Source organism: Hoplias malabaricus, chromosome 14, assembly GCF_029633855.1.
Source record: "Hoplias malabaricus isolate fHopMal1 chromosome 14, fHopMal1.hap1, whole genome shotgun sequence".
In the NCBI taxonomy this organism is placed as follows: Eukaryota; Metazoa; Chordata; class Actinopteri; order Characiformes; family Erythrinidae; genus Hoplias; species Hoplias malabaricus.
Window position 1 is genome coordinate 9,655,772 of NC_089813.1, and position 27,214 is coordinate 9,682,985.

The 27,214-nt window shown below is 39.5% G+C and overlaps 1 protein-coding gene across 5 annotated transcripts in view; it reads left to right on the forward strand.

The window, feature by feature from the left end:
- Positions 1-2,882: 2,882 nt before the first annotated feature.
- Positions 2,883-27,214, forward strand: part of iqsec2b (IQ motif and Sec7 domain ArfGEF 2b) — an 80,759-nt gene continuing 56,427 nt past the window's right edge. For all 5 annotated transcript variants that reach the window (XM_066643318.1, XM_066643319.1, XM_066643321.1 and 2 more), the window contains exon 1: positions 2,883-4,999. In XM_066643318.1, the coding sequence (XP_066499415.1) occupies positions 4,554-4,999 (446 nt within the window). In that variant the 5' untranslated portion in view covers positions 2,883-4,553. The remainder of the gene's footprint in view (positions 5,000-27,214) is intronic.

Sequence of the window (27,214 nt, forward strand, 5' to 3'; positions counted from 1 at the left end):
TAATGACTTCCATATAAAACACTGTTATAAAGAAAGGATCCCTGATTCAAATAAAGAATGGTGTACTCAAATATCCTCATCTGTCTGAGATACGTTCCATCACTGACAGCACAGTGCATTGTGGATATTTCTATGGATTATTTAATGTACATATTTACACACTATATACACTACCCAATTCAAATCTCTGGACTCTGATCTTGATGTGCCCATGTGTTCTATGATATTGAAAGTAGTACTGGAAAATTAGACCAAATCAACCTATCAAATAGGGACTGTAGAATTACTATTGTTTTGTTTTTGTTTGAGTTCCATAATCATTTCCAAGCAAAAATAAGCTCGTAGGAAGTGTGCATGACTCCACAGGTAGACCTAATGAATGTCTGAATTTGACAGAGGGCCCTACAGCCCTGCAGAATTTCCCTGTAGTGCTGAGTCATGTTTTTTTTTCCTGGAAGTCCAGAGGCTTTTAGAGTTCCATCCTTTAATATTTCTGTCCTGTCCAGTAGGGGCAGATGACCTGCCTCTACTGATGGAGAGAGTGTCGGTTCTGTGTGTTTGTACCCTTCCCTTTTTCAGTGTAAATGACTAAATAAAGGGACTGACCCTGACCCAGTGCAGACCACATACTTACTATGTACGTCATTGTACTTTGAGAACTGGCCTGATGAATGATTTAAATACACTTTATGGCCAATGGACACCTGTTCATCCAAATTCCTCTGAAATCAATGGATATCAGTTTGAAGTTTGTTATTCTTTACTGCAGAAATGGCTTTTACTTTTCAAGGCTTACTCCTGGTACTGAGTCCCGGTAGACTGTAGAGTAGCTGTTGATAACTTTCTATGAGGATTTGATGGCTTCAGATGCATTAATGAGTTCAGGTATTATTGTTGATTCACAAACACAGCTTTTCTCAGAGTAGTTGATGGTGTACTGTCTCTCCACAGAATTCAGCTTTACTACATGCCCTTGTTGGGGGATTTTTATACCCCTCTGGTGAACTCTTGGCATTAAACATGATGACCTTGCTACTCATGAATCCCATTTTATTTCAGTCCTGTCGGTTCACATTAATAACTTTAGGATGTATATTGTATACTTTGTAAGCACAAGGTTCCAGTCAAATTTTAGCTTCTTAACCTGCAGGATTATACATTAGTTACATAACTTATACAGTGACTTCAAAAAAATGATTCAGTTTGGGGAAATGACCATAAAGCATAAGTTTGGACCCACATACGGTTTTATTTTGTACTCAGTAATATTACAGCACCAGCCACCAGTGTTGTATTACTACAGACCAATGTGACGTTGTCATTTTAAAGCATTCTGATTACTATAACATATGTGCGTTCCCAGCAGGTCTGGGGTCAGGTTCAGTGGTAGTCTATCTGGTGTATTATAGCATTTATAAAACTGTCATAACATATGAGCCAATGCCAAATGAGTCTTTGCATTTTGGTTCCTTTGGGGTTCTTTTTCTCCTCCTTTTGCCAGTATATGGTATGTGCAGTGTGAAAACCTAATCGGAACCTCACAGTTTCTCAATAGTCATGTTTGGCTCTGTATTTATTGTGTATATATATATATAGCAAGAGAGAGAAATATAAATATGAACGTGTGAAAACGTGTACAGTTTATAATTGCCATGAAAATGACCGATATTATATTGTTATATTTCTGATTGTTATGTTCAATTGTATCTCAAATGCAGGTACCAAATTATATTCAAATAATAAAGTTCTGTGTATCTACTGAACATGAACAGTGGCTTGGTCTCTTCTTGGGTACAGCTTCTTCTCTTAGCTAAAGTGGAAGTCCATAAAGTTCAAAACAGTATATTTCAGTGGTTAAGATGTAAACAAAGTCATTCAGATATTGTCCATGTTCATTAACATTATATGTTTCGATGTTATTACCAAGAAAAAACATTCCTTAATGCTTTAAAATTGAGTTATACATAGCTAAATGACTCTTTAGAGTATACACTTTCCTTCATTCAGTATGCATAGATATTTGAACATTATGTTAGCTCCCTCTTCCTTCTTCCAACTGACACTCAACAAATTGATATAATTGGTTCCTTAGGTTTATGACATCAATAACCCTGGTTATCTTAATTCACTCCTTTGAGAGTCTATGGAGCCCTGCACTTAACCATTTATTTCACTCATTAGTGAAAGTCCCACCAATATGTTAACAAGGTTCAAAACCATTCGGGATTTTCTCTGGAATGGAGAGTCTAGAACGCAGTCATGACTATAATAACTCATCATTTTTAGCTCAGAGCTGTTTTCAGAATGGTACTTTCTTTTCTGAACAGCAGATGGAAGCAAAGGATTACATGGAAATATTCGTAATCCTTATATGAAGGATTTAGTCAAATGTTTGTGGAAACACCTCGTCGAACACTTCTTTAAAAAGGGTAGTTCATAGGGTGTTTGTTTCCCTTTGTCTTACTTCCATTGATTATTGTCTATGGATATTACTTACTTCTACAAAATATGTACACAATTTAATATCTATGTGCACAGTGGATGCATCATAAAGTGACTTATTTATTATATATATTGAAATACAGCACAATGGGAATACATTGTAGAAGACTATTTGCAAATAATGTTTTAAAGCGTTCTTGTTTGTATGATGAAAGAAATGAAGTTAATGTACAGTTATTTATAATGAACCTCTATAAATTTGTCTGATTTTATAAGTAAACTCTGAGCAGCTGCGATCAAGGTGTGTGTGTGTGTGAGTGAGTGAGAGAGAGAGAGAGAGAGAGAGAGAGAGAGAGAGAGAGAGAGAGAGAGAGAGAGAGAGAGAGAGAGAGAGAGAGAGAGGCGACTCTTTCCAGTTCCATGGTGGTGTAGTGGGAGGCAGTAGAATATTCTCTCACTCTTCCGCTCCTCCGGTTCTGCAGTTCCTTTCGACAAGAGTCATCACTGTGCATCACAGGATCTTCTGGGTGGGGATTTATTTCACTGCAGCACTTCATTATCTGCTCTTACCTGTCTTTTGAAAACCATGGACATCTTATAAGACTGTTCCCTCCACTCGTATACTTTGGGAGACTAACAAAGGCGAGGGAAGCCGGACCAATAAGACGGAAAAGTCGCTTTTGGCCAAATTTTTGGACGTTGTTTGTTCACTGCTCTCAGGTAGGCAGTGTCTGTGAGGTAAAGTAACAACGGGGATAGCCGTGTATTATATAAATTATGGTAAAAACGTGTTAATTAATACATTATTAAGGCGGTGTCTCCGTGTTTTTATCCCTTTACCGTTGGGAGAACCTGAACTTCGTTGAAAATAGTAAAAAGGAGTAGGCTACGGTACGCTGAGTGATTGTGTGAGAACTACAGAAACCTCCGGTCTGGACACAAACCGAACTTTACTGAGCCTTAAACCACACCACAGGGATTTTAGAACAAATGTCCATATAGTGTACATTTGACGCCGAAATCACCGACATTAGTGAGGAGTTAAAGGACCTGAAGCTTATTAAATTCAGCCACACTTTGGTCGGTTAAAAAGCGCGGGAAGCGTGAGGGAGTGAGAGGCGCGCGCCCCTTTGCGCGCAAAACTCAGCCATGGGGTGAAGGAGAGGACTGCGCTAAACAACTGTTTCTTTTCTTGTTTTCTGACAGAAATATGTCCACAAGTCCACCTCACTCGTCGGACAAAGCCATCCCAGTTACGTTTCGCTTCCATTGTTCAGCAGTGTAGTGTTTATTGTTGTTTTAAAACTTGTGTTAAGCTTCATAGAAGTATGTAAGGATGCTAAAGTGTGTGATAGTCCTGAAACTACTTGTGGCACTTTATAACGTTTAACGACGTTTAAGTTGATTTCATTTTTAACCATGAATATGTTAAAAAAAACGTCACTTTGGTATAACGAAATATTTCTTTCTGTTCCTTGCTAGCCACCTCCCCGGAGCTTTTTGCGCTGTTAACACAGCATGTGGGAGTTGTGTTTAATGAAACCGACCTCAAAATGGAGGATTGGATTTCATGCTAATTGAGCTTGTTTAAGCTCCAGAAAAGAGTATTATACAAGTCATTATTTTTTTTTCCACTGAAACTTGTTTCTGCCTTTCCCCTGGTGTCCTCATTTAGTTGGACTTAAATGGATCTCTGTGGAGAAAGAACCAAACCATGTCCGGTGGTTTCGTTTCCTTTACTTATTGCTGATTCCCTTCGTATCTTTTTTTTTCTTTTTTGGTAAAATGGATGAATTAACCTCTTGAGAGGACAAACAAATTGACTGTGCATCAATTTCTTTTATTTGAATTACTGAAGTATACTTTCCAGCTATCTTTGTCTCAGTATGCCTTATATACATAATAGAAACCATAATAGTTAATTGAAGATTTTGGTGTCATCAAACCACTGAGATTTGAATTCTTCCATAGGGTTAATTAAAAAGCCTTTATTGTTTTTACCACTTTGATCTCTGCTTTTATCTCCCCCCCACTGAATCAGTCTAGTGGGGGGGGGGGGGACTGACCGTTACAAGAATCATTTAAGTTTCCCTGCCACCAAGGCCTGGGCCATGGAGTCTAACCCAGACAGCCCTAGTCGGGCTGTGGAGTACCTTTTGGAGCTCAACAACATCATTGAGAACCAAGCAAAACTTCTAGAGACACAACGAAGGAGAATTGAGGAGCTTGAAACGCAGCTTGACCGAGTCAACCAAGAGAACAAAGACCTTCGTCTGGATCGTAAGCCAGGAAGCGAGAACTCAACCCAGAACCACAATCATGAGCATAACTCGAAGCCCAACCAGACCTCATCTGTGACTAACCACAATGCCAATATTGTCCACCACAACAGTAGCGGTAACTTACCCTCGTCCACCGTGCCAGGCCCAGCTCGGAGGACCCACACCAGGCTAACCCGAGGCCTCTCCTGTGGTTCGGCTCCAGTGGAGAAGGAGAGAGGGAGGCTGGAACGGACTGACAGCACAGGAACCAACAGCACTTCAACTCTACGGAGACAGTAAGAGTCCTTTTTTGGTTTGCATATCCAGCAAACTGGGAAGGCATTAGTTTTATCAGAAGTAGTTAGAGGTCATATCACTTGTGTGATTTTACAAAGGATGGTTCAGCATTATTATTCTTAAGGGATTTTATTGTGCACTTCATACAGTTGTGAAATTTTACCAAAGTCCAACACATACACAGTATCTAGACATCACTATTATGCACCACATTCAATAACAATAACAGTGCACTTAATTGTCTTGTTGGTGTCAGATTCTCACAGTTTGTTTGAATATACTATAGACGGTTATTCAGTTTTCAGTTTTCAAATTTTGAGAAGAAAAAGATTCATACTGTGTTACAGTCACATCAGAATAATGGTCTAAATAATTATAATCCGTATGTAAAACTAACCCATCCACATTAGTAATTCAGTTGTCTTTTTATTTGACAGATCATTGCCATGGCTGGCTTATTACCCCTTTAATGCAGTGTGTGTTGGTGTGTGAGGGGATTTGGAAGCAGCTGCAGTCCAAAATTTATTTCAGAGTTCAGTGGGTACAATTTGATGCCATGTATAGTTGGTGTGTGGGCTGTTCAATACAGTAACTGCAGTCATGTGTACGTGTGTGTGTGCAAATGTGAGGCAAAGAGCATTACTTTGAAAAGGAGTAAGAGAATATCTGCTATGTTTCTGTGTGGGTGTGCTATTATAGGAGTATGGGAGTTTGCTCTATGGGGTCGTGTGGTTTTGTGTGTTTGAAGGAGGAGGCTGAAACGTTATGTACGTGTAGGAGTGGGATATGTATTGTCCTGTGGAAGACTGATTCGTAAAGGATGTGTAGCTGTAAACATTGTACTGTTCACTCACTAGTCTGTTTGGTTCATTAGGGAAAAGTGAAGCTTAAAAAAATCCTGTTTGATTTTTCGTGTCATAAAAACTTTTGGCTGCCCACTCAATAAAAGAAAACTTTTTTTTAAGGGTCCTTCAGCTGGCAAAGTATTAGACAGCTAATATTACAAATCCAACTTGTTTATTTCTAAAGAATACAGTGTTTGAGTTGTTGGGGAAAAAATAAACAAATAAAATATGCTATATGTCTGTTATAAAGACCAAAATGTAATAGGTGGATATCAGAAAACAAATATATAATACAAGCAAAATGGAGCATTGGGCCCTTGAACCTGTGCCCACCTGCACACCTCCGCTTTACCTTAATAAACAGAAAACCTTTCTTCATTTCCTTCCTTTCCCAGAGGCCTTTCTCGTTTCAACTTCAGAGGAGGCAAAATGAGGTTTGGTATTGCGTTCAAAAAGGTTAAGCTCTTTGTAGATGTTTGTCAGTGTCCTTGGGTGAAACAAGATGTAATGAAAGCAGCAACTAGAGAGTATCAGGCCCAGCGTGTTGCTTCCTCCCTGCCACAGTAAGCAGTGCTTCTCTACACGCCTTATATAATTATGTTTGCTCTCTTATTGCAACCAGCTGCAGCTCAGCCCCGCAGACTCTGCTCAAGAGTCTCTTGAGTCGTCACGTTGGTTCACTCTCCATATTTTGCTCACTGCTGTCTAATAGTGTTGGCTGAAAAACAAAAAAACATCCATCACACTTTAGGAAATACAACAAAATATCACAGCATTTTAATGAAACAATATCACAATAAGCATTTTTATGTTTATTTATCATTTAAATATTTATTTCTAAGTCCAAAAGTGCATTTAGATACTGCACTGCCGTAAATTAATTTTGCATTCATCTATCATTATCTTGCTAAGGTTCTGTTGATGTTACAGGTGCGTATCTATGTGAATTTCTGTAGACTAACCACTGAGTTGCAATCTGCAGTCATCAAGGTCCAAGCACAGCACACCAATATGAATCATGAATCATCCTTATGAATAGGTAGCAGGTACAGCTCAAATTGTGGTGATTCAGAGCTTGTAGAATAACCATAATCTAAGATTATAGATTATATTTCTTATTATGCTGAATTGTTACATCAATCTTAGTTTGCTGGACTCCCAATGGCACAGCCATAGGTCAGAGTTCTAATAGCACTCCCCTCACTGATTCAGACCCCATGATTTCATAAAAATTTTGGGTATGGCCTAAAGGTTGGAGACAGAAGGTTTTCTTGTTAGACAATTTGTGAAGGGAGTGGGGATGGTAGTGTGAAGGAATAATGCTTACTCTTCCATCAGTATCGCCTGAAATAACCTTGAGCAAGACACCTAACCCCCAGCGGCTCTCCTGGGACTGCTTGCCACTCTGGTTGTGGGTATATTCATTGTTCCAAACCCTAGTGTGTATGTAACTGTGTGTGTGTGCTTACAACAATGGAAGTGTTTTTTGTACTTTTGGGGTACTGCATGAAAACATGCGAATGAAAACAAACATGTTTCATAAGTAATTGGTAGTTGGTCAATTTTTCTAGTTCTAATAGTAGCCAGAATTAAAATATCAGTTACTTTGTCTTGGGGTTTTGCTAGCTTACCCAACCTTGTGGTGTTTATCTCTTAAATGTTTTGCTTTAAGAAAGCAGCGATGGAAAATATGATTAGTATTCATTCACACCTCCTCTCTGTGTCTTTCTTATTACCAGTGCCTGTGTTCTCCTCCTCTTGCCTGTACTCCCACAGGGCCTGTTAGTCATTAGTAAGTAACACATATTAGTTATTTATGTAGGTGTAAATCGCTGCAGTGATTGGCCATGTAGCTTAGTCGGTAATACAGGGACCAGAGTTGAGACAAATTCTTCCATTTATGTATGGATTTAGTTGGGCCCCTGTAATCATCCTTCGCATATTATGGGTTTGAGGATTGTATTTTTAGCAGCACCCAGAGCTCTACTTGCGAAGCTAATTATGGAGTAGAGGGAAAATATTTGTGAGTGTTTTCCTGTATGTTCATCAAGTAAAAGTGCCTCCAAATAAAACGGGATTATATAGCACTTTTCAAATACACAAAGATGCTTAACAGAAATACAAATAGAAAAGTACAGTACAGAAACATAAAACATAGAGGCACAGAACAGTATGCTAAAACAGGGAGAGAGAAGCAGGTGGGAGGCCAATTAAGTTGGGGGTAGGATACAGCCAAGTGAAAAAAGATTAGAATCTTATATGGAGAGAGAACTGAGTAGTCGAATATTGGTGTTGTGCAATCCTAAGACGTTCTAGACAAGATTTAGTCACAAAAAGTCTGAGGTCATAATATGCATTTTTTAAATTATAGGGAGAGTATTGTGTTTTTTACGGTAAAAACGTTGCGTTGCAAAATATCTTCCGGTTTAAGCAGTAAAATGCTTAAAGAGTCAGTCAACAGATCCCTACGTCATTTACGCTCTCCCACAGAACAGTTCTGTGGCTCTGAGCATAGTTAGCTACCTAGCTACCTATACTGAGAAAACCGGGCTCAGCCCATTTTTAAGCATTCCATATCAAACCATACCCGTGTTGAAAAACCTCCAGAATGGTTATTATCCATGCTCAGAACATTTGGCCCTGCAGTGGAAAAGAGGCCGTGGTTAACTGTACGGCTGTGCCATATCGTATCGTTCGCAATAATATCGCCATAATTTTTCAAACAATTTTAAAAAGTCAAAATCATGATATTGTGATATTCTAACATATTTAGCTAGCGACGTCATGCAATTAGCCATAATATGGCATACGTTCTTTACATGAGTCGTTTAGGCACAGTGACGTACAGTGGAAAGTGTCTCTGAATGATTGAAATTACATTTGTAGTAAAATAAATCTGTAAAAAATTTGTAGTAAAAAATGGTTTTAATAAATAAACACATTTAATACATTCATTCATTGTCTGTAACCGCTTATCCAGTTCAGGGTCGTGGGGGATCCAGAGCCTACCCAGAATCACTGGGTGCAAGGCAGGAACACAACCTGGAGGGGGCGCCAGTCCTTCACAGGGCAGCACATATTCTCACATTCACTCACACACACACCTACAGACACTTATCAGTCACCAGTCCACCTACCAACATGTGTTTTTGGATTTTGGGAGGAAACCGGAGCACCCGGAGGAAACCCACACGGACACGGGGAGCTGTCTGACTGCGACACTACCTGGTGCGCCACCGTGCCTTCCCCTATATTACGTATATTTAATATAATTAATATTAATATTAATATTAAAAATTTGTTGCAATAGTGTGTTCTTGAAATAAATTAAAGTGTATTTTTTTATTATTGTTTCGTCATATCGCCAGGGATATTGTTATAGTGAAAATACCCTGAATTATTATGATATTATTTTAAGGCCATATTGTCCACCCCTAGTTAATGGTAAGCATTTGCTACAGAGGATATCAAGCCCCCCAGTCGCTGGCTCCACAGGGGAACTATGTTGTGTGACGTGATGGATCATCATTAATTTATGATGAATTGGAGTTGGATTTATAATCCATATCTAATCATCCAACATAAGTACCTGACTTCACTAATGCTCCTATGCAGTCAAGTCCTCACAGCAGTGTTCCAGCATCTAGTCTACAGTCTTCCCAGAAGATAAGAAGGAGGGCAAATTCACTATTGATATCCTAAGTTTCAGAGAAAATAAGATAATAGAAGTGTCTAGTGCTTGATTTGAGACTCAGGTCTACAATCCAACTTTAGGCTTTCAGCGGAGTGGCTTAGGGGTTCGGGTTCAAATCAGACATTTAGGTTCACTGTACTCTACGGTCTTTGTTAATAAATGAATGAAAAATAAATATGAAACTGTTTTCACGGACATATATTCTTGCATTCACTACAGTGGTGCTCATACTTGCTACCAGCGCACAGGGTTATTTTCAGACCACTTTACCACCATTAAAAGGCTTTCTTTGCCTTGCATATGGCATGCTGTTCTTGACATCACTTTGCTTTTTGAATCTTTTTCTGTCCCCATCTCTCTCACCTGTTCTAATGCCTCTGCACCTGCATCCTCTTTTTCTTCCACCTTTTCAGGGCGGTGAAGTGACCTTCTGCTTGCAATTCTCATTTCCTCTTCACCTGTAGTGATTTCGTTCTCCACTTTCTTAAGAGGTTGGTGATGGGGATAAACATTTAAAAAACATTATTGTCCCGGTGCACTGAGTTAAATATTGCAGTTATTTCAGTGCACTGTGAATTCCCATCATGATTATACATACATTTTCTGCATTTATCTCCTCAGCTGTTCCAATCTCACAGCCTCTGCGTCCGTCCCTGAGATATTTATCTGTATTTACCTCAGTTTCCCTGCCTCTCTCCTCCTATGTCTCTCGTTCTCTCCCCCCCTCTCTCTATCAGTCACTGATAACAGATGGCGAATCAGTGTGTGTCCCATGGCTTCTCTTTTAGAGTCAAGCATGCAGGGTAGATGTCTCTCTCTCTCTATCTCTCTCTCTCTCTCTGACCTTTCTCTTTCCGCATCTTCATCTCTTTGTTTCTTCCTATCTCTTGATTTTCCTCTTTTTTCTCTTTTCTCTCTCTATCTCCCTACCATTCTCCCTCTCCCTCTGTATCACCCCCCCCTCCCACCCTCTGTTTATCATGTGGTGCCTAGCTCATCAGTAGAAGGTCATGCTAATACTGAAGGTGCTAATTATTGACCCATGGTGCTTTTAACTGCTGCTGACGACCCAGGCCCCACAGCAGGCACATCCAGCATGTCAACAATCTGTTCCCCCATGCTCTCCCTCTTTAGCTCTCTTTCTCTCTTTCTCTCTCTCTCTCTCTCTCTCTCTCTCTCTCTCTCTCTCTCTCTCTCTTTCTCTCTCTTGCTCTCTCTCTCTCTCTTTTGCTCTCGCTCTCTCGTTCGCTCTCAACCCCTATTTACTTAACTTAAACTGACTTTTAAAAGCAGCCATGTCCTCCTGCCTCACTTTAAAATGTTCTGTGGGTTTTCGTTTGTGGCTTACGGGTCTCTCCATATTCAAAGAGACAGGAGCCTGGTATTGTATGAGGGGGGATATCTGTCTGGGTGTATTATTCAGATGACTCCTGAGTAGACAAACATTAACTCATAAACAGACTGGTCACCATTTCTCCACTTAAAGGAACACTACAGCTTCAAACATAGTGATGCTCCACTGAGCTGTTATAGGGATAATAGTGCCTCTGTCATTTCTAATCACTGCAGAAACTGCACTGTAACGTTTGGTGGAGGGGAGGAAACCACATATTCCATGCCCCATCTTAGGTTTAGCACCGTGCTGTAAAAGTGAATTACACTCTACACCTGAAGGGCGAGCCCAGGAGCAAAAATACCAAATCTTACCTAGTGTTCCTTTAAAGACAAGATTGTGGGTAATACACAAGCACTGTGTAGTTTTACAATTACAGACTGTAGTCCATCTGTTGTTCTGCATACCTCATAAGCCCTATTTCACTCTGTTCGTCAAAGGTCCGGATTGAAAGATCACCATAGACCAGGTATGATTGAAGTGGTGGATCATTCTCAGCGCTGCAGTGGCACTGATGTGGTGGTGGTGTGTTAGTTGTGTGCTGTGCTGGTAGGAGTGGATCAGACACAGCAAAGCTGCTTGAGTTTTTAACCACTGTGTTCACTCACTGTCCACTCTTAGACACACCTCCCTTGTTGCTTCACCTTGTAGATGTAAAGTCAGAGACAATAGCTCATCTGTTGCTGCGCAGTTTGCGTTAGTTGTCATCTAGTCCTTCGTCAGTAGTCACTGGACACTGCCTGCTGGATGTTTTGGATTGATGGACCATTCAGTGACACTGAGCAGCACTCTTGCGTCTGATCCACTCGTACACAGACAACACACAACTATGCCACCACCATGTCAGTAACACCGCAGCACTGAGAATGATCCATCACTCAAATCCTACTTGCTTTGTGTGGGGTCCTGACCATTGAAGGACAGGGTGAAAGGAGGCTAATAAAGTATGTGGAGCATCAGATGGACTACAGTCTATAGTATAGGAGTGTATATAAAATCATTCATCTTTAAGCCCTGCTTACTCTTGTATGAATCCCACGTCCCACACCTCTGAATTATGTAATTATGAAAATCATAATTGCAGCCGTAACTGTGCACACTCTCCTGATGCAGCTGGAGTGGTGCTTGTTCAAAGCTGTGGCCTGAGGGCTTAGCACTGTGAGAAGTTATTTCTGAGGTCATCTTTCCAAAAAAATGGGCTGACTCAAAATGTTACCAACCTGAGATAAATTGTGTGTGTGTGTGTGTGTGTGTGTGTGAAGCAATCTCTGAGTCAGCCTTTACAGTGTGAACTGCGCATGTCCGTCACAGCTTGCGTTCACCTGTTCTTTAGGCGGACAGTGAGACACACTGTGTCAGAGATGATGGGAGTGTTTAATTAATGTGACCTGACATTAATTACTGTAGCCCAGGGGGTGTTAATCACCACTGTGCTCTCTGTTTTATGTAATCCTTATGCCTCTGAATTCCGCTGGACATGTTTTAGGCTCAGCAAAATTTTGACCTCAAACCATTACTCCATTAGTTTAGAGAAGTCGACCTAGGTCTAGACCTGTGTGTTAAGTGAGAGAGGACATCTGTATATTTAGATTCTCTTAGACATAAAGTAAACCTCTCCCAGGGAGAATTTAGGGGGTTAGGTACCTTGCTCAAGAGAACTTCAGCAAAGCACCTAATCCCCAAAGTGCTCTCCAGGCGCAGAGGTGGTTGGCAGCCCGCTGCTCTAGTTGTGGCTGTTCACTGCCCCTAGTGTGTGTGCAGAATTGCTCAATAGTGTATGTTTGTGAGCTCACTAACACGGATGGGTTAAATGCAGAGAAACACTTTGCCCCAAAAGAATTATTAAGGATGATTCTTCTCCTGTTCTTCTTATTCTTCTAACCATTAGGCCATGGCTGCTCATACACTGTATCGCCAAACATGAATAGACACTCCTTCTTGATGCTGAATTCACCTATGGGAAAACAGCACATATATCCAGCTGCACACGCACACACACACACAGCTTATATAATTTCCACAGAAAAGCATGGCCATTAGAATGGGACCTTTGCTATTGCAATGGAGCCCTTAGCAATTGCTATTCAGACACATGCTGGGATCCGAGGGATTAATCGCAGTGGACTTGAACTTTATGCGGATGATGTGGTTCTATTTAGTTCTGAACCAGAAGCTTCTTTGCCGCATGCGCTTCATATTATTGATACTTACAGCTCTTTTTCAGGCTACAAAATAAATACTTCAAAAAGCGAATTATTTCTGATCAATATCATTGAGAACGAGTTGCTTCAGTGTAGCTTGGCTTTCCATATTACTACACACAGATTTTTTTTTTAAATTTTTAAGCATTATTTTTTATGCTTACAAATTTTTTATGCTCTCGTGTTAAGGATAAAGTGCAGGTCGTCCCTTCCTCTGTTCTTAATCGGGCGTTTGAAACCAAAATGAATGCACTCCCCAAATTTTTATATCTTTTCCTAGTCCCCCAAAATTTTACTTTTTCAAATGTGTATTCTGATGCTCTTGCATTTTGCATCCTTGTAGCTAGAAGTCTTATTTTAATTCAGTGGATAAGTTCCACATCACCTGAATTCTGGCTTAAAGATGTTGCCTTATTCTTGTATCTTGAAAAAATGAAACACACATTTATATGAAATTATCTTCGTGTATGGGCCCCATTTTTTGCCTTTTTTCTACAGTCTCAGCAGGAGTCTAATCTTCAAAATTCACCACAATAAACATAATTTTTTATTTATTTAAATTATATATATATATATATATATATATATATATATATATTCCCTTTATTTATTTTTTTAATTATTATTTTATAATTAAATTAATTATTATTATTTTTAAAAAAAAAATGTATATTCTTTATATGTTTCGGGAAATTTGTATATTTAGGTGAATGTATATTTTTATATTTAGGTGAATGTGGGCAAGAGGGAGTGGGGTAATTGTAATGGATGGGTCTGGATGTAGCTTGGGAGAAATTGCTGAAAAGTGTATATGTTGGTCGTCTTGTTTCAAATGTGTCATCAACCTTTGTGTCTTTCCTACCCAATAAACAGAATGTCAAAAAAAAAAAAAAGAATGGGACCCTCTGAAAGAGCTAGAGCAGAGCCAGAGATCACCATGCACAAGAGTACAGCCTTATGTGTTCTTAGTCTCACTCTCAGTGTTGTGTGATGTAAGCTCAGAGGAAAATGCTTTACAAATACAGTGGTCAGATATACTAAGAGTCTCATGAAAGGCATTAAAACAATTAAAGACCACCCTCCGGATAGTAAATAATTCCAGGAAGGGCTTGTATGAAGCACTTTCCCTCTGAGAAAAAAAAATGTATTATAATAAACAGATCAGAGATTTAAAGAGAAAATAATTGAGTTACTGAAAAAAAAAAAAAAATTATGCACACGTGTAATGTAATGTGCACTTGTTTGACATTGTACAAGACATATTGAAATATATACATACACACATGTACATACATATACATGCATAGATTATTGATGAATCCTCTAAAATCTAGCCCCTGAAAAAGTGTTTTCCGAGAAAAACCTTTATTTGACGCCTTAAAACTGCACCTTCACTTTTATTGAGTATGTACCAGTCCATGAACATGTAATTAGTCCTCACTATATCGCCACTTACTCTTCTGCTGCTCACTTCACTTGCACGGTGAGTGAGAGGGTTCCTTGGGTTTTTGACGTATGAAACCCAGTCTGTCTTTGGAACATTGTCGTTTCAAAGCAGAAATTTCTTACCATGGCTTTGACACTGTATTTATGATGATGGGTCTTCTAGCGTATAAAATCACAGCAATGATTAGCTCTCTACTCCACCTCACCACAGCTACAACAGAATCTTATTCTGCTTCTCCACCTGGAAAGGCATATTGTCAGCATTTCCAGCACAGTCTAGTGTCGCTAACTTGTGGCTGTTCTATTTTTAACACTGTCCCTTCATTCTCTTCCTCTCACTCTCTGCTGTTCTCTCTTGTCTGCAGTTTTGAAGAGCATGTGGACAATTAGATTTGCATGTGGTCGGTTTAACAATCACTCTTGGTGAGTGGGAACAGTGTTATTTCTTCAGTGGTGGCACGACTTTCTTTTATTTCTCAGTTTCTGGCCCTCCTCATGGTGAAGGTGTGACTCAGAAGAACACAAACAAATGCCTTCACCAAGCTTCTCAATCCAGCTCTTGCTTTTACACATGCAGTACTGAGCAAATGTTAGAGACCACCCTTGATTATTTGGTGTCTTTTTCATTCAAAACAGCCAGTTCAACAAACAGTTATTAAGGAAATTACAGACAGTCAAATACAGACTTTTATATTGCTTATATATGACCTTAAAATATATATTGTTCTTGTTAAAATAACTGTACTGAATAATAGACATAAGAGGTTCATCAGGATTTAGCAAATTTCTCATTTTCAAGAATGAAGCCTGGGTTCATTGTCTTTAGCAGTTTACAGAATATTTTTTAGAGGTAAAATATTAAATTTTGCAGTTATAACACTGCAGTACTGAGGACAAAGACTACAGCCTTTTACTCTTACATACAGTTTCACTACAAATACATTTACAGAGTTACTGCCTCTGCCTCTGTTATTTCTATTTTATTATTGTGGCTGATAAATACATTTTGCTGAATGTTCATTTTTATGGTGAGAAAGAAAGAATATATAATTTATTAATTATCTCCTTTGAACTGAATGGAAAGTGTAAATAATTTCAGTGTGTGGGAGTACTTATTAGTTTTGTTGTCTTTTTTAGTAGAACTGGAAATCATGCCAATTTATGTGTGATACTGCAAACAATTTATTTAATAGGACAATATTGATTAAATTGATAACATTTCAGATGGCATTAATAAGCTAACAAGCCCTTTCAAACCACATCAGTAGCATGGCTATTTTATGGGCATTATATAATAAGTAATTAGTTTCCATTAACTGCAAAAATATGGCAAAGAACAGCACAAAATTAAAAAATGATATGTTAAATGTGTAAGGGGGCTGGGGCTTACCTTTTATTAAACCTCCAGTCTGCGTCTTTGGCGCAGTCTTGAGTTTGTCAAAACCACACCTCGCCAGTTGGTAATTGGTATGTCCCCCAAAGGAAGCTTGTGCTTTCTTTTGTGTTGCTTAAACGTTGGGTTTAACTTCCCACGATACTTCTTTTCTGGATGGGACTTTATATCCCACTGTCCTGCCTTTTCCTCTTAAAAAACTCAACTTTTTCTGATGTTTTTCTCTCTTCTCTCCTTTTCCTAAACATATTTGTGATTCTCCCCCTTTGGTTCCCTTTGTTTATATATTCCGCTGTTCTATGAAATATCCCTCTTATTTTTGTTTCTTCCTTGCCTTATACGTGAGCTCACGTGGGACAGTGGTAACTTTCGCCACTCTTCGTTTTCAGTCCCTCCCATGGGGGTTCGAACCCTGCACCGATTTAGTTTTTTCCCCTGTTGTTTTGGTCTCATCTTTGAATTGTGTGTGTGTATTTATTTTGAACGATTTACTTCCACCCTCATTGTCAAATACCCTTGTAGTCACAAGCCTTTTCACTTCATGATAGCTCATTGTGATAAGCTATTATCTCTCACCACATCAGACCTGGTTCAAGCCCCACTACTTACATAAGTAGAAATATTTGCTTTTGGGTTTATTACAATCTGAGTGACAACTATCTGTACCCAGATAGCTGTCATATTACATAATGTGTAATAAAGAGTTTTAATAGGGGATTTTCCAGTTTCACCCCAGGCATTGGTCAGTATTCAGAGAGCCAGGAGGACACAAGTGTTATCCATAATACACAACCAGCAGAGCAAAGCAAGGTTCAAAACATGAGAAATGACAACATAAAATGAAATCCAAACTTTAGCCAGTTATTATGCTTCATACGAACATAGCCAATAATTCAATGTAATATATTTCTGGCATCTTTAAATATCAAAATCATTATTTGAGTTTTCAGAATTTAAAGCTAGATATTTTTAGTCTTCTTGGTTATAACAAGGTCTGAAATTTAATATATACCGATTAATTGTATTGTATTAATAATATTACACACATAACATTGGTCAGAAAAATCACAAACGCACAATTAGACAGGTTCAGCCCTATATTACAAAGTGGAGAATAAGTTCTTTCAAAAGCACGTATTAAATAAATAAGGCATATATTGTAACACCTCTGTCTCTTATCTGTTTTGGCCCTGAGCATCCACTTTTCCCACTTCACATCTGTCACCTCCCTCAGCTCATTTTCTGTAGGGTTGTGTAATTATGTGTGATTGGCATTTTGGCCTATGTTTCTCCCTTTAATGCATTTAATTCCACAAATACCCTCTGCATCCATTTGTAGTTATAAACAACTTGACTGTGCAAATGAGTGCTCTTAACAAAGCAGACAATTACTCTGCAGAGGCAGATTGGCTGCTCTGAGGCGTTTCCAATAAATGATCTGACAAATCACAGGCAATCACATGCAGTGCGTCGTGACTTTGGAGGCTCCTGAAATCTGTTAATCACCACCAAGGAGAAAAGCAGTCAGAATCAGCAGGTTTTGTCACATCTGATGAATCCCTGATAGGAAACATACACAATTAACAACATACAGTAAGTGTGTTTTTGCAGGCAGCAATTTTCAAGGTAACCAGAAAGCAAAGATGATCAAGTTAATGACGACACTCAATAGGTTCTTGGGGAGTCTTATCTGTGTATGCACTCTGTCTTAGTTCAGCTTCAAGTCATAAGCTCTAAACAGACTATTCAGAGAAAGCAGAGCTACTCAGGAAGCATTCAAATCTGCCCCACGGTCAAACTCATCATCTGTGCTTAATTTATTTATTTTTTTCTCCGCTGTCACTTAGCAGAACTTGGTTGCTGTGGTGCACTGTTGCTCTGTAATGCTGAAAGTGATATCTGTGTTCTATCAAATCAGTGTACTCCCTAGTGATGTGGTTGTGTAAGTTTTAAGGGTTCAGTGAGAAGAGTTTTAATAAAATGAAATATCATACTTTCCTGGAAGGGTTCTCAGCTCTGAACAGTTTTCCCAAAGCCACTAACATTTCAAAAATGTATTTGAAGTTTGGGCTTGATGTGCTGTGTCTTTGAAACCACGCTACCAAGATGTAGTCCCACGATTCTGCCCCTATCTGCCATACAGAAGTGACCTAAATGCAAAGGTTGACCAAGCGACTTGAGCAGCTATTACCCTAAGTAAAACACAGCGTCTGTGATTTGGACGTGCTTTGTTTTGACTATAATTAATACGTCACTAAACAAAAAGTCAAATGTAAACGCTGAGAAAAAAAGAGTTTCAGCCACCAAAGCACAATCACACACCAAATATAAACAATGCTCAAAAAACAAGAGAGGAACAAGCTCCCTGATATATTAGAAAAATACTCCAGTATTAAATATGGGATATATTTACAATATAAGCCTTGTCACTGAACTATGAGCGTCAAAAATACAAAAACAATATAATCGTTCATTAATCGTAATAGTTGTAACATGTACAATTTATCGCGCTCATATCGGCCAGATTAGCACTCATTTTCAGAGAGAGAGAGAGATTCCTGTCCTTCCCTGGTGATCTGATTTTAAGTTCCTCTCATTTTGCATATTATGTAAGTCTTATGTTTTTCCTTGGCAGGGTATACACACAAGCACACATCACCACGCACACATCATCACACACATCACCACGCACACATCATCACACACACCATCACACACACACACACACGCACATGAACACACTCACACAAAAGCACATCAACACACTCACACTCTATAATCCTACCCATGGTACACAGATCGCCCCAAGTGATGGATGTTTCCTACTACTGACTTCCAGCTGAGGTTCTACCTGTGTGTGTGTGTGTGCATTCCAGGGATCCCAGTACATTCCCTGACTTTTAAGTGGACGTTATTGAAAAAAAATAAATAAATCAGTTTTCAGTGCATTTGGTATCATCTTTTCAGTGCATTTGGAAATTTGTGTATCTGGAGCTCCTATCAACCCACAAACTGAAACAAAAACAAGTGCTTTTTGTGGGCTGCCTCAGTCAGAAGACATGGTTGTCAGTCATTTTAACACAGCTGTTTATATATAATCAGAGGAATTATTGGAAATGTATCACCCCTCATCTGAGTATCTCCTGTTATAGTGTTAGAAATGCATTATGTGTGTGAGAGAGAGAGAGAGAGAGAGAGAGAGAGAGAGAGAGAGAGAGAGAGAAAGCAGGGTTAAACAGCATAAAACAGACCTGATGAAAGTGGAGAAATAAGAGAACTGAGCAAAAATGACAAAAATGAGCACTTAGAAATAAGAGGAACGAGCAAACTGTGAAAATGGGAGCTTCTCGGGCACCGATCTTATTTTCACTTTCAGATCCTTTTTTTTCCGTTTCGGATCCTTGTTTTTCAGTTTCAGACTTCTGACCCTTTTCTCGCATGGGAGGCGGGACATCAGCGGAGAGGGGTGTGGTCTAACGACTGACAGCAGGTGGAGGAGCTTCCTCTGTGTTGACAATGAGAACTATTGCTGAACGTTATATGCAATATTCAGTGTAAAACATTGACTTCAGTGACAAAGTGAGCTCTTTTAGACAACATTTGGCACCTATCGCTGTAAAAGAGCTAAAAACTCTGTCAGAGTGCGTAGTACCACAGCCACACTTTAGTTTCCCAGCACTTTGCTGGCGATGGCGTCCGCTCCGTCAGGACAAGGCTGCAGTGAGCTGGTAACGAATTTGAATATGGCTCATTATTCCCCAGGTTCTTAGTCTGATGTTCAGTTCCATCTTAAATCGTTTCCTTTATATTCTGTACGTTTACACAGTGTTTTATTTACATGCGCTTTTCTCAGTATTAAAACACAGAAAGCAGCTGCAGTAACATTTAAGGTGGAACGGGAAATGTAATTAAGCAGCTGGGGGTGAAAGAAGTAATTTCACAATTGTTAACTGCACGCTGGCACTAAAAGCTTGTCCTGAAGGAGCGGACGCCATCGCCAGCAAAGTTAATCGCAGTAAAAGAGCGATAAATTCTATCACATTGTGTAGTTCCACAGCCACACTTTAGATTCCCAGCTCTTTGCTGGTGATGGCGTTCACTCCATCAGGATAAAGCTGGCACAACCAGTTTAAATTAAAGCACGATTTAATGTTGAACAATCAAAATTCGTTACCGGCTCACTGCAGTCCTGACGGAGTGGACGCCATCGCTTCTATTTAAATATTAAAAATCATCCTACACTTTTTTTAATTTTGAATGCACTGTTGTATTTTTCAAAGTTCAATCTCAAGATGTGAACTTTCAATTTCAGATTTTTTTTTTCAAATGAACAAAACTTTTGACCCTAACCCTAAATTGGATAAGCGGTTACAGATAATGGATGGATGGATGGATGTTACAGGGATTTCATTAAGAATGGTTTTACTTGTGGGCCAGTATATGATAAATCACTTTCAAAAAAACAGAAAATAATGAAACCTACCTTCAGGACCTTGGAGTTCTGACATCGTGAAATACTTTATATTCACCATAAAGTTTTCTTCTGTTTAAATTCATTAGTATTACAAGTGGGTAATAATGACAAAACTGATTAAAGCAGCATCTGTAAAGAATTCAGGGCGGCATGGTGGCGCAGCAGGGAGTGTCGCCGTCACACAGCTCCAGGGGGTTCGATTCCCGCTCCGGGTGACTGTCTGTGAGGAGTTGGTGTGTTCTCCCTGTGTCTGCGTGGGTTTCTTCCGGGTGCTCCGGTTTCCTCCCACAGTCCAAAAACACGTTGGTAGGTGGATTGGTGACTCAAAATTGTCCGTAGGTGTGAATGTGTGTGTGTGTCTGTGTTGCCCTGTGAAGGACTGGCGCCCCCTCCAGGGTGTATTCTTTGCCCAATGATTCCAGGTAGGCTCTGGACCCACCGCGACCCTGAAGTGGATAAGCGGTTACAGATAATGAATGAATGAATGTAAAAAATGCTATACTAGGCTGAAATTACAAAATCTTCTATGTTTTTTTCATTTAAATAAAACAAGTGTTTTTTGGACAGTCAGTCATTGTGACTAAAGCTTATTTTCCCCTCCTACTACAGTGAAAGCAAATAACTGTCGTGGAAATACTGAGCATTGAACTGTAAATGGCATGTGGTTTAATGGGGGAAAAAAACAAACAAAAGAAAATTGATTCATGTGTCTCCGTTTACTGATATTTCAAAACTACTTATAGCCTTAGCGCTAAATTAATTATTATATGGGCAGTTCAGTTCTTGTTTCTCTGGTAATAATGCATTAAATTGACAACTATTTATGAGGTGACTATGACCAGAGCTGTGAAATTGACAGTCTTCTTTCTTCTGTTCATCATTTCAGCAGGTCAACAACTGTCAGCAGTGTGTGTGTGTGCATGTGAGAAAGAGAGATGGAGAACTAGACGAGGGGGAGAGAGAGCGAGTGTGAAAGTGTTCACAATTGTCCATGGGTTTTCTGAGTTTCTGCGCCAGTTCAGTCCTATTGAGAGTCTATAAAAATGTTTGTCTTTTTTCTCCTCTGAATGCCGAAGTGTGGTGTGAATAATGCTGTTGCTGTGGAAACAGAAGATTTCCCCCTGGCTGTTTGGAGGGTTCGAGGCACCCTTCCGCCTCCTGCTTCCCACCCACGGACGCATAACTGTGTGTGTGTGTGTGTGAAAAAGAGAGAAATTGAGAGAGATTGTCCTCCTCACCTCTCAGAGCAAAGAGATGGATTACTCATTTACTGTACTGAGGTCCTTTTGTATATCAACAGCGACAAGGGCTTTTTTAGTCAGTCATCACTCTTCACACTGACTTTACAGTTTTTTTATTATGTAATATGTTATTGTAACTACTATTATTCATATTATTATTATTATTATTATTATTATTATTATGGGCGGCACGGTGGTGCAGCAGGTAGTGTCGCAGTCACACAGCTCCAGGGGCCTGGAGGTTGTGGGTTCGATTCCCGCTCCGGGTGACTGTCTGTGAGGAGTTGGTGTGTTCTCCCTGTGTCCGCGTGGGTTTCCTCCGTGTGACTGTCTGTGAGGAGTTGGTGTGTTCTCCCTGTGTCCACGTGGGTTTCCTCCGGGTGCTCCGGTTTCCTCCACAGTCCAAAAACACGTTGGTAGGTGGATTGGTGACTCAAAAGTGTCCGTAGGTGTGAGTGAATGTGTGTGTGAGTCTGTGTTGCCCTGTGAAGGACTGGCGCCCCCTCCAGGGTGTATTCCTGCCTTGCGCCCAATGATTCCAAGTAGGCTCTGGACCCACCTCGACCCTGAACTGGATAAGTGGTTACAGATAATGAATGAATGAATGAATGATTATTATTATTATTATTATATATTTGTCTCAAAGTGTTCATTCTTTCACAGTAGCTGCAGGTGTGGCCTAAATGTTTGAGAAGCAGGTTTGGGGCAGAAAGGTCACTGATTCAACTCTGGCTTAAAATTTTGGATGTTGAGAGTGAAGAAACAATATTTTGTCCTCCCTCAAAATCCACAGCTGCAGTGCCCTTGAGCAAGCCACCTAAAACCCACCTGTTGCCTGAGCGCCAAGGTGGCTCTCTTGGTGTGTGTAAGCTCAGTGGCCTTAATCAATTGTATGTGTTCACTGCCACGGATGGGTTAAATAAGGAGCACACATTTTGTACTGATATGCAATGATGATAAAATAACATTTTTCTCCATTTCATTCAAGTTTAGGGATGGCTGGTCTACTGTTGATTTATGAATTACTTACAGATAAGTGGAAATTATTAAGCACCATTATTAATGGTCTGATATTGAAGTTATGGCTACTGATTAGAAGTAATATTACTTTCTATATGTGCATGTTCAAAAAACAAAGGTGCTACAAAAGGGTCTTTGAGTGGTGCTATAGAAAAACATAAAGAACCATTTTTGCTAATACATTTAAGTGGGTAAAGAACCTTAAGATCAACTGATGTTTCTTTAAACCTTGTCTTGTGTTTTCTGTGGTGCAGAAACTCTGTGCACATTGGAGGTTTCAGAGCTCTCACCAAGGCTATAAAACTCTGTATCCACTTTCAAGTCAAGGCCCATCATCACACTTTGTATAAAGTAATTTGGGAAAAAAGGCAAATATTCAAATAATGGTATTGTATATATGTACATCTCTCTTTGTTTAAATAGTTTGTTACTTGAACTACAGTACACTGCTGAACACGTTGGTTAGGAGTGTCTGATCGTCTCAAACTACAAAGAAAGTGATGACAAACCTGTAGAGGTAGTAAAAGTCACGTTTTTAAGAGTGTGGTATGCATATAGTTATTAGCAGCTGGGCTATTTTGTCTGAATGCAGCTTGTGTCTGCGTTTGTGTGGGAAGAATTGGATGTTTGGGAGATTCTGTGTGTGGGAGATTTGGATGTTTCTGACTGTTGTGAGAAATGAGCAGTTGCTGCTGCAAGTCAGCCCTGCTGTGTTGATTGATCCATTCGCAGGTGCACACACACACACTATCATGCACAAGATTGTAGGGACTGAACCTTTGGCAGATGCTCATTTTATACTTTTGATGTTATTCTGTTTAAAGTGGAATGTTTTAAAACAGTATATTGTCGCTCTCCAATTAAAAATATGTATCTCCCAAAATAGTAATTTACTAAAAAAGGTCTTAAAAACACACTATCGGTGCCAAGACAATCAAACAATAAATATTACAAACACTTCTTTAGTCCAACATAACCCAAATTCTTTACGCACACAGACTAAACCTTTGGTCAGGTGTGTGATTAAATCCCCCGGGCTTCATTTTCCAGTTACCAAATGATTGTTTTACAAGTTTCTAAGAAGGCTAGATTTTCTTTTTATACAAAGCATTTCATGGGCCCTGTGTGTATTGCACTCACTCACTCACTCACTCATATTTAGCAGGTAGATAAGATTGTCTAGAAGGAAGCAGTTAGTGACACTGTTTGTCCTTGTATTAAGGACAATCTGATCAGAACAGAAGTCGATGAATTATTTACTATTTAACTCAAAGTCCACAAACCCATTCATTCATTAATAAATAATGAGAAAACATTTTTATTGTTAAAAACTGTGTTATTGTTCAGAATAACAACCAATGATATATTCATACATTCATATTCTGTGATTTCTATCCTGTTCAGGGTCGAGGTGGGTCCAGAACCTACCTGGAATCATTAGGCGCAAGGCAGGAACACACCCTGGACAGGGCAGTAATGCATCACACTCACACCTACAGGCACTCTAGCTACCAGATTGTGTTTTTGGACTATGGGAGGACTGGAGTCACTCGAGGAAACATACAATGTAACTGATAGTGACCTGAGGTGTGGTTTGAATACACAACCCCTCAACAAGAATGCTACCATGTACAGTAAAGCTGTTTAACACTGTTTGTAAGCTCTGCTGCCTACTCTGTTCGGCAAGTGTAGGTCGAATTGCAGAATGATTCACAGTGGTATCACCATGGCAACATTAAAAAAAGGTATGTTCATAAAAGGAAGCTATATCGCTAACAAAAACCTCTGTGGAATAAAAACCCCTGAAGGTTTGGGCGCCCCTTCAGGGGAATATAACTGAATGCTATCACGTACCACTGTTTCTGTGGTTAAGTAAAATATGCATTCTGCACCCTCCTATACACGAGAAGCTGGGCAAATAGGGGTGAGCAGCTGGGGAATGTGGACCACTTCTGGAGGTGGGAATGTCGCAAGGTGAGGCAGGGCTGCAGGGCGTTGTGAAAATTTCACTTGTCTGGCAGTAATTCTAATGCAGCACAGATTTGTGAGTTGAGGAGGTGTTTATCACTGGGGAGATGTGTAAAATGTATCACTACACATTCCCCTGATAAACTACTCTGGGCTTTAGAGGCTGAATCTGCTTGAAAGCAGTGTCTTTATCAAGGTGAAAAACGTAAATATATGGCTAACTCTGATTTGGTAGATCCGACGTCATGGCAACCCAACTTAGCCCCACCCAGCGCCAGTCCAAGAAAATAAAACAGAGGAATCAACAATTAAAAATAAAAATTAAAAGCCTGCATCAAACTCTTTGCGACACCTCAGAGCACATTTATCAGTAAACAGTAAAAATGTTCAGAAGAAGAAGAAGAAAAAAAAGAGTGTACAGTGTATTTAAACAATTCAGATCAAAGTAGAATGTTAATGTAGAAAGTGGAATCTTATGCAAAGTCTACACCCCTAGTAAGCACCATCTTGTGTCTTGTTTAATTTTTGTTACACTCCACAAATTCAGTCTGTTATGTTAATAATAGGGAACATTTATTCACATGGACAGCAGCAGCTGAGAAACTGCTAAATCAGGCGCTGAATGAGCCTGGCTTGGAGAAGAGGAGAGGTGTCTTAGCCACCAAAAAATGGTCATTGTAGATAGGTTTTATATTCATTTTTAAGGTAAAATTTCAAATGTCCGCTGGTATACCAGGAACCATGTCAATCTGAAGAGCTTCAGATGTTGTTGTTTATTTATTTATTTATTTATTTTCCCTCTGCCCTCTATTTCAAACATTGTCACTAACTGTACTGCCCACTGACTCATCTGTACGCAATGAATGATGTAACTAAATAATGGACAATATGCCTTGCTATTAGGCAAATGCCAGATTTAATTAGTGGAAGTGAAACCCCGTGAGTATGTGTGCGTATACCTTTTTTTTTGACTGGTAACACAATGACATTGAAAGGCAGACATTGTAGATGTAAGAAAATGAAGAGTTTACTCAGCATCTAGCTGTGGTTTCACATGCAGTGAACATTTCAATTAAAAATAAAATAAAAATGAAATGATTATATATAGAGTCATGGGATTGTGGGTTCAATTCCAGCTTTGAATTACTGTGAGGAGTTTGGTATGTTCTCCCTTTGTCTGCGTGGGTTTCCTCAGGTGCTCCAGTTTCCTCCAACAGTTCATAAACACATGCTGACTTTTTGTGGAATGGTGGATTGACTGTACGAAATTGTCTACAGGTGTGAGTAGCTGGGTGATTGTGTGATGCCCTGTGGTGGGCTGGTGCTTCATCCAGGATGTGTTTCTGCCTTGAGCCCACTGATTCCAGGTAGGCTCCAGACTCTACATGACTTTGAACCAGGCTAAATAATTACTTTAATTGCTTTGTGCACAAATGCATGTTTAATAGAGTAATGAAGTTTAAATCTATGTATTGTTTCACAGATATCACAAAAACAAGCAGCTTCAGAACTGGAATGTGTCCATTTATATCCCACACAGTGCAATTCAGTGAAAGGTGTCGTCAAAGCATTTGTTTTTGTTTTAAGGCTTTGGGGAAACAAGCAGGAACTCCCAACATAGCAACTAGTCTCTGATACTGAGACTACAAGACAAGCAGCAGGAAACCCCTTATCATGGTGTCTTTCCTTTGTGTGAAGACTGTTATTTATACTGCTTACATGCATTATTTATTCGAAAGTCATACGTACTAACAGCATTGTGTGATCTCAGTCGCTCCCTGGTATTTCGTGCCTCATCTCAGAGGTTCTGTGGTTAGCATGTGTGTCGCTCAACTGTAGAGAGTGAGACTAGTTTCCAGCAGCACCTACTGCTTCAAACCTGTCTGTGAAAAACAGAGTAGAGCGCCGATCATCAAAGAATTCCCCTGGGTTAATTGTGATGTAGAAGGAAAAAATCCTGTAAATAATCACTTATACCCTGAGGTTCATAAACATGATGTGAGACCTCTGAGAGCTTCAAGCAGTGTGTTAGAGTTTGATCTGATGTGTCATTGATTGGAGATTGTAGACTGATGTGCACAGCTAAATTTGGCACTAGTTGGCAGATGGAATGACCAAAATGTGATCATTTTTTATGCATTGTGGGTTTATCATCAGAAAAGCTTGATTGTATTGAACATAGACGAGAATTTGGCAGCATCTCATGCACTGTAACATGCAATACTTAATTGCACTGTGTACAGCAAAGCCTTGAACCCTAACAGTCACCTAGTTTCAATCAGTTGGTGAATGACAGCATATATTTCAGAAACAAATACAAAACAGAGGCAGTTTTGACTAATTTAGACTTGTGGGAAATCTCCTAACCTGGCAGAGATGATGATGATGGACTGGTGCAGGCAAACAAGCGAGAGCGGATTGCTCTGTTTGTGTTCGGTTTGGTGGTGTGTCCTGGCCTCTCGAGATTGAATATGTAATTTATGATGAGACATAAGCGGCTCTCTCTGGGGCCTCTTTAATACACGTCCCTCTCATGTGC